General features: G+C 41.0%; 1 protein-coding gene across 1 annotated transcript; it reads right to left on the minus strand.

Moving 5' to 3' along the window:
* Positions 1-1,382: 1,382 nt before the first annotated feature.
* On the minus strand, positions 1,383-3,967 carry LOC145097879 (putative receptor-like protein kinase At5g59700). The gene is made up of 2 exons (XM_079035542.1): positions 2,817-3,967; positions 1,383-2,370 (listed from the first exon to the last, which is right to left on the minus strand). The coding sequence occupies exons 1-2, from the start codon at positions 3,741-3,743 to the stop codon at positions 1,489-1,491; spliced, it is 1,809 nt and encodes a 602-aa protein (XP_078891668.1). The 5' UTR covers positions 3,744-3,967; the 3' UTR covers positions 1,383-1,488.
* Positions 3,968-8,720: the final 4,753 nt, after the last annotated feature.

Consider the following 8,720-nt stretch of genomic DNA (forward strand, 5'->3'; position numbering starts at 1 on the left):
TATGATGGTTATGAAATTGATTTCTTTTGTTATCTTCAAGTGACATTTTTCATGCTTTATTTTCATTTTTCGTCTTTTGTTTTCATATTGTAGTGGAAAACTTGGAATTTGGTTTCAATTTTATTGATTATGTTAAAGTAAGTTGTTGTAGGTTGTAACCTTGCTTAAAATGTAAAAAGGAAATATATTTTGGTTTCTTTTTTAGTATTATTAAATTCTTCAATATACCTGTGAAATTATATTTTTAACGTATATGTTATTCGGGAACGAATTTCTGTTTACGAGTACAACTTTTGTTCATTTACCCAATAATAGTTATAGGTTTTGTGAACAAGAAATTATAAATAATTGGAATTATATGTTTATATAGCATTAAAATTTATGAACAAAAGTTAATCAAGGTCAATTATGTCATTCTTTAGTATTTATATTTCCAACATACAACTTATGAATATCAAGTATGTTGGCATTACCACTAAATTAAAATAAACTTATTTACACTTTCGTTGGAGAATGTGTAACGCCATATTTGACAGACATCTTTCCAAGAGACTCCATTAAGCAATCCTGATACTTAAAGGCATTAGTCTCATTAAGCAAACTTGATACTTAAAGGCATTGTGATGTTCTCTTCATGTTACTTTACTCATTTTACCAATAGAGACGACATACTTATTTTTTTAACTGATAACGATAACATAATTTTTTTGTAAGCAATAATAACAAAACATTTATATTTTTCTCTGTAATATAGCAACATAATAATTTTATTAACCTTTAATAGAAACATTTATTCTTTTAGCCAATAATAGCAATGTACTAATCCATTTCATCAATAATAGCAACATAATTATCCTTTTAGCTGATAATAGCAACGTACTTATTCAAGTCCCTATTATTGCACCATGTAATGTATCATCAATTGTATAAACGCTTACATTATACAAACAATTAGTTATACAAAGAATTAGGATGCCTGTATGCTAATTTAGAAACCGATCATTCAAACAAATCGGGCACCACAACCTTAACAACGCCACACATAAAGATTCGATGCAAGGGAGTTCTCCTATTACATGACGAATCTGATGATGATATTTCAACCTCCCTTCAACTTAGTTCTAATGTGTTTGATGTTATTCTTTTGGACCTTGCATTTATTTTCGAGTCTTCTGTGTATTTTTATAAAATAATGTTAACACTGTTTCACATTTAGTATTATCCTCGATTGAAATTAGGTTCCTACAATTTTTTGTTGCCAATGGTACAATGATAGTTTTTACATTGTTCAACCCGTCCATCACACGGATATAAGACTAGTTGATTGGTATTTTTAAGGATTCATCAAGACCGAGAAAAACCGGTTTTCCTTATTCAACAGGTGAATAACATGGAGTATCAATTATGTCATATTGGCATAGTTGCTATCACAATATGTGAATATATTAACAATTACATAGTTATTACAAAAATGGTCCAAAGGCCATATCACCTCAAATATTCCAACTTTTTTATCTTTTCTAGCAGCTCTATGGCTTTTACCTTTCCCCTATCCGTACCATGCTCTAGTAAATTCATCATTTTCTCTATAGCTCCAAGTTCTTGAGCCTCCACTAAATAATTTCGATCTTCCAAACAAAGTTCCACCAAAACTACAACTGCATTCTGTTTGTTCCTCGGGGATCCCGTCTCAATAATTTCAACCAAAATCGGCAAAGCTGCTGCTATACCAATAGCCAACCTCCCTTCAATTTGGATTGAGAGTACGGCTAGAATGGCTATCGCTTTATCCTTCAAAACACCCTGTTGTTCCATGAGAAGCTCCATTAACATCGGGACTACACCCGCCCTCACAGCCTTCTTTTTGTTACCCTCAGTTATACATAAATTAAACAACGCATTGGTTGCCATCCTCTTCCCTCTCTCAGTACCTTCACTCAACAGTAACACCAGAGGTGAAATCGCTCCTGCAGAAGCGATGATAAAATCCTTTTCATGAATTACAGAGAGGCTGAAAAGAGCAGCTGCTGAGTTTTCCCGTGCTACCATGCTACCTTCTTTTAGCACATGAACAATCCCCGTGACAGCTCCGGAGGTCACTATGCTGACTTTGTTATCTTCAAAAATCGAGAGATTAAGAAGAGCAGTCACTGCATTTTCCTGTGTCTGCGAATCGGATGCTCTGAGGAAGTCTATCAGCAGAGGGATTGCTTGAGCAAAGGCAACACGGTTTTCAGGGTTTGTTTTTGTAAGGCGTGAGATTTCACCGGTGGCGATCCACTGGTCGTAAGGTCTGGTGGAATTAAGCTTATGTAGGAGACTTTCTATCATGGAATGATCTGCGGGGTTGGATGCAGAATGCTCGGACATCTATGAAAATGCAAAAATATTAATTAAACCAAATGTTTGCAAAATGAAAAAGGTGAAACGAATTACTTAGGCTGTTGTGTCTTATTGTGTCTGATTGGTAACATCGTATTTTTCTTAGTGTATTCATAACTTTCATCTCCATCAATGAAATTTTAACAATTCATTAAATGTTTTAATTACTTGTAAATCGCATCAAAGTTTGGAAAGAAGGCAGTTTGTGAATCTGCGACGTTCAACAATTTGGAAGAATAAATCATTTAAATGAAAATGGCTTTCCGAACTTTTGGAGAAACGTGCAACCAACCTAAATTGTTTGAATTATATGATGATGTCAGGTGATAGAAAAAGACAAGGGTAATTTACCATGTTCTACGATCCATGATAGTTTTCATTCATACATTTGAAACTTGATTTCTTTAAGAAAAGAATTGGGTAAAAAGACTTACTTGAATAAATAGTGCTTCCTCAAGCTTCTTAATGACAGTGTCAAGCATTGGTCGTTCTGTTAAATTCAAACTAATGCACTGATATGCGATTTCTTTGAATGTATCAAAAGAACCACAGTTAATTTGATCTCTTATATAGGGATCAATTAGTTTGTCTGGTTCATTCTGATGGTATCGTCGTACGTTATTCATCAGAAACTGTTGCTCATCTCCAAAACTTCTTTCACCATAAACAAGCATCCCACTTAAGATTTCAAAAAGCACCACGCCAAACGAATATACATCTGATTCTTTTCGGAGGATGCGGCTTTCATGGTATGTGGGATCCAAGTAAAACTGGGTACCAGCAACCTTTGTATAGAGTTGGGTATCTGGCTGATTTCTGGGACCCAATTTTGACAAGCCAAAATCACAAACCTTTGCAACCAAATTGGCATCTAATAGGATGTTAGCACTTTTGACATCTCTATGTATTACTCTATTGTGATCCCCAAGACCCGAGTGAAGGTAATCGAGTCCCTTTGCTGCCCCAAGGCAAATCTTCAGGCGTTGTATCCATGTTATGCAACGCATCCTACCTGGGTTTTGTAGATGATAATCAAGGCTTCCATTCTTAGCAAACTCATAAACTATAATCATCTCAACACCTTCGTCACAGTAGCCAATGAAAGGTATGATGTTTTCATGGTGGAATCTGGTGATCATCTGAAGCTCGTTGCGGAACTCGTGCTCTCCTTGGTAGCTGTTCGGACCTAACCGTTTGACAGCGGCTGTGCGGTTTTGCCAACTTGCAGAGAGTTCTCCTTTGTAGACAGCACCAAATCCACCATGTCCAATACATCTATCCTGACTGAAGTTTTCGGTGGCACGTTTGATCTCATCTAGTGGAATTAGATAACTTTCAAGGCTTACTCTTGAGGAAGACATCCTCTTTTGATATACGCGCCAATAGTCGATATGTTAGAGGCAGGGGATGATGGCCTGTTGCTGATGGTTTTTTCTGGAAGAAGTTTACCGGGGCAGAAAAGGTCTCGGAAGCGGTGCTGGGAGGAGGTAGCAGATGCTGGTTTGTGCAGGTGGCAGCAGAAGGTCAACCGTAGCAGATGGTGGTTACTTCTCAACTAATTCATTGTTTAGATCTGCATCTATATGTAGACTAATCGATAAACATAAATACAAAAAAGCAGACCGACAGGCAGAATCACCTCGGTGCCTACAATTAAAAAAAGTAATGGAGTTAGCTTAGTGTTAGCCACCTAATTTGGCACGTGCTTAATAACAAGTTTCTAAGTTGTTACAAATTAAATCTCATATTTCATATTTTTGCACGATATATATATATATATATATATATATATATATATATATATATATATATATATATATATATATATATATATATATATATATATATATATAGGTTTTAATTTTTTAGCAACTATTGTGTGTTTAAATGCACCAATGAGAATTCAAGAAATAATAAATAATTAACTACATCATTAAAGAGTATTTTGGACCTTTTGTTCTTTTATTTAAGGAAATTATTTAATTGAAATCATTCAATTAAGGAAATATACTAATCATTCAATTAAGGAATTAAACTAAATATAATTGACCTAGTTATGTTTGTGGCTGAACACTTCATCATCGGCATTAACACCATCACCATCAACCTAGTTATGTTGTTGCTGCCTTCCGTTCGTTCTTCCCCTGCTTCGATCGAGTTCCTTTCGTCCCCGATCAAATGAAGACGAGAATCGGAGATGCTTTCTCTCTCCTTGCAATAGATCGACAAAACATCAGATTTCTTAAAATGCCTGCGAGCCTTCGTGCTTCATTCTTTCCTGTCGACGTTACTTTCATTCGTTCCTTCTTTACCCGATCAAACAAAAACACAGGACATAAAAAGCCCTAATTTCTATTAGGTCACAAGGGTTTGAGAAATCATATTCGTTTCTTCTTTACCCAATTAGGTCACCAGGGTTTGATGGCTCCGACCCGGATGAATTCCAATCCGGTTCACAATTGGGGAACTAGTAACGAATTAGGGTTGGCTAAATCGAATTCTTCCTTGTTTTCTTCGTCTTCTTTGTCGAGTTTAGATCAACGAGGGTTAACAGAGAGGGGGATAGGGATTGGGCCGGTGTTTGTTTTTTTTCGTTGATGGTAGTTCAAGTGAGGATGAACTTCAAGCACTTAAGAATGAGTTGTTGATTGTTGCACAGTTGCCGGAAAATGCCATGGTGGGGCTGATTGTTTTTTATTCAATGGTGAGGGTGTATGATCTTGGGTTTACTGAGTGTTTACTTCTTCTTTTGAAGAGGGTAACATTGATGTGGAGAAGGTGTAACATCCAAAATTTCAAAACAATTAAAACTTTTCAAAATCACCCATTTTATTAACGTTGTTACAAAAAGGTTTTCAATACATTATTAAACAGAGTAATTTCCCAGGTTCATATCATAAAACACCAACGCGAGGAACGGTACGATCACGCCTTTGCCTTGCCACAGACTCTTGAGAACCTGAAACATAAAACCACAACTGTAAGCCCGAAAGCTTAGTGAGATACCCCCAGAATACCAACCACATATACGCCTTTCCAGGCCCTGACCTTCCGGTCCATGTGTCTCAGGGGACTTCCGTCCCTGCTGGGTAAACCTTCCGGTCCTACCCACGCCGACCTTCCGGTCCATCACACAACATAATCGCCTTCCGGCCCATAACATATTGCCTTCCGGCCCATAACATATCGCCTTCCGGCCCACAAGCATAAAATGCATATATATAAAATAACAAGCAATCATATAGCAGTTCATAGGCAACAATCGATCAACAGATCACATATCATAGCATTACTCTAACAAGATACTGGTCTAGCCGGTCACTATCATAACATACTCTATGAATCAGTCAACATACTAAATGCATACATACGCCTTTCCAGGCCATGACCGTTCGGTCCACATAGTAATGCCTTCCGGCCCATAACATGTATCGCCTTCCGGCCCATAACATATAACAACTGACAACTACTCGGATTTCCATCAAATAAAAGGGGTGGCATTCGTGCCATAAACCCTAGCGATATAGTGAGGATAACTCACCTCGAAACTGCCGACTGAACAGATAGCTCAAGCTGCTCCGATCACTGACACGATCTCCACCTCTGGATAGCCACCAATGCACTGAACTCAACGATAAACAACAATTACCAACATACCCCTGGAACCACTGGTCCATCCTTGATCAAGGACAAGGTCAAAGTCAACTCCTGACTGACACTACTCGCCGAGTCCCCTTACTCAGAACTTCACTTAACCCGCGACCTAACTCGCCGAGTCACCCCAAGACTCGCCGAGTTCAACGACTCTGAGTCCACTCGCCCTTGACTCACCGATTCCTTAAGATTCCCTTTCTACACGTCGAGTATCCCCTTCTTACTCGACGAGTTCCTCCTGGAAGAATCGCGGGGCCACCCCGACTCAACTCGCCGAGTCTGAAGAACAACTCGACGAGTCCCAGTTATTCTTCAAGCTACTCGCCGAGTCTGTTCATCAGACTCGTCGAGTCCATGCCATGCAGTCGATCAAACTGCTTCCTGAGATAAGTATTGTCCCGAAATACACAAGCATGGGACCTTCTGGACCTCTAAGGTCCTAATACAGGGTTATAGTCGTTTGGGGAACTAGGGTAACACTTAATCTAATCACAAAGGGGTTCCATAAACCCTAATTCAATGCACACATCAACATAACAGAATAAGATCCGGAATATTACCTGAATAACGCACTCTCTGTGTCCCCAAGCCTCAGGACTCGATCCTCCTTGATATTCCTTTGGCCAAACTCTTCTTCTTCTTGCCTAACAAGATCCTCCAAGTTCCAATAGCTTCCTCTCCTGCTCTAAACGTCCATAACGATTAGGGTTCTTCTCAATCGGCCAAAAGACGGACAATGACGGCCTAAGAGGCGTTATATACGATCCAAAACCAAACGGCTAGGGTTTCTGCTGAACAGCGTCGACTTGCCGAGTCCATATCTGGACTCGTCGAGTCCAGTCGCGAACCCGCGACCAAGTCTGCGGTCCTACTCGGCGAGTCTAGGCTCCAACTCGCCGAGTCCCCTCTTAAAACACCCCCAAATCATAATTATATCAGTATTTGAAATTCCGGGCTGTTACAACTCTCCCCCACTAGAACTAGACTTCGCCCTCGAAGTCTCATTCTGAAAATAGCTCCGGATGCTGCTCTCGCATCTCACGATCCAGCTCACCGGTCATTCCCGGCCCATCCGGTGCTGCCACCGAATTAGTACTAGAGGTATCTCCTTATACCTCATAGCCTCGATCTTCCAATTCTGATGACCACTGGTCTCTCCGCATAATTCAGGCTCGCATCCCCTGAATATCCTCTAATGGAACCACTGCCGACTCATCGGCTATACACTTCCTCAGTTGCGACACATGAAAAGTGTCGTGGATCTGCCCCCACTCCGCTGGCAACTCAAATCGACAGGCTACCCGGCCTATCCTTGCAATCACCCGAAATGGCCCAATGTACCGGGGGCCCAACTTGCCCTTCTTCTTGAATCGAATCACTCCTCTCCGAAGAGAGGCCTTCGGGAGTACGAAGTCGCCGACCTGAAACTCAAGCTCGGACCGGCGTCTGTCTGCATAACTTTCCTGTCGGCTCTGGGCAGTCAATAACCCCTGTCTAACCTGCTGAATCGGCTCTGCCGACTGAAGCACGATCTCTGTACTGCACATCACTCTCTGTAACCGAAAATTACCCAAGATGCAACTCTGCTCTAAATCTCAATGATCACTCGACCCATAAGGGTTAGGAAACCATGAACCACCAGATTCCCGATCCAAAGCCCACTTTGTCCATTCCGGACTGACTGAGAGATCCATTCTCACTCTCAGAGCAACTCTCACAAGTTCTCCTCTTGCCATCACATACACATTCTGAACTAGTCCCAACACCCGAAGGTTGGAAGACCCGATACACTGATGATATCCTCGAACATCTCCCAAGATGAACCACTACATCCACCCTACACTCTGATCAGAATCACACTGAGAATTTAAGATTCTCTCTCTCCCTGCATCCCTTCTGAGCCTCAACAGACATCCCAAACCGGATGGGTTCCTACTTCGCTGTCGCGAACACGATGCTCGAAGCCATACTCGAAATACTCTAACCATAACTCTGCTCTGCAGCTTTCTTTCTCGTGAACTTGCACTCCCCTTCGGAGTTACACACCTTTCTCTTTTCCTTCCAAGGGACCCTCTTGGCCATAATGCCACTCCAACCGGTGCCACGGTGCTTGCCCCAAGCGACACCACCCTTTTTCGTAACCGCTATTCACATACTCTGGTTATCATTGCAGGGGTTCTCAATCCCATGCACTCTCTTCACTCATCAAAATCACTGCCTCAGCTAAACAAGAGTACTAACCCGGGGCCAGACCTTCCAACGCAACCACACTGTAACATACACGATCCGCAAATTTCAAACTGATCCAGCAATACCAACAGAGCCTCCAGCATGACTGGACCGACTCTCATAACACATGCTAGCCACTCGAGGCTATATCTCTGTGGGTCCGTACACCCAACTCTGCGAACCCTCAGGTTCTAACTCTGGGAACCTTCCGGTTCCTGCTCTAGAACATGCACAACATAATCCCGTGGGATTAATACAATACAACCCATCGCGTACCTCAAACATACCAATACTCTGATCGCATAACCTTGGTTACTTACTCAAGCTTGATCCCGGCCTTCTCTCAGGCCTCCACAATCAAATGCCCTAGGTCTGTATCCCGCCCCGCATACCCGACACTCGCTCTCATCGGCCTATACTCTGAGCTGACAAACACTACTGAATCCCAACAGCTA

Source organism: Lactuca serriola, chromosome 1, assembly GCF_051521515.1.
Source record: "Lactuca serriola cultivar US96UC23 chromosome 1, Lser_US96UC23_V15, whole genome shotgun sequence".
Taxonomy (NCBI): domain Eukaryota; kingdom Viridiplantae; phylum Streptophyta; class Magnoliopsida; order Asterales; family Asteraceae; genus Lactuca; species Lactuca serriola.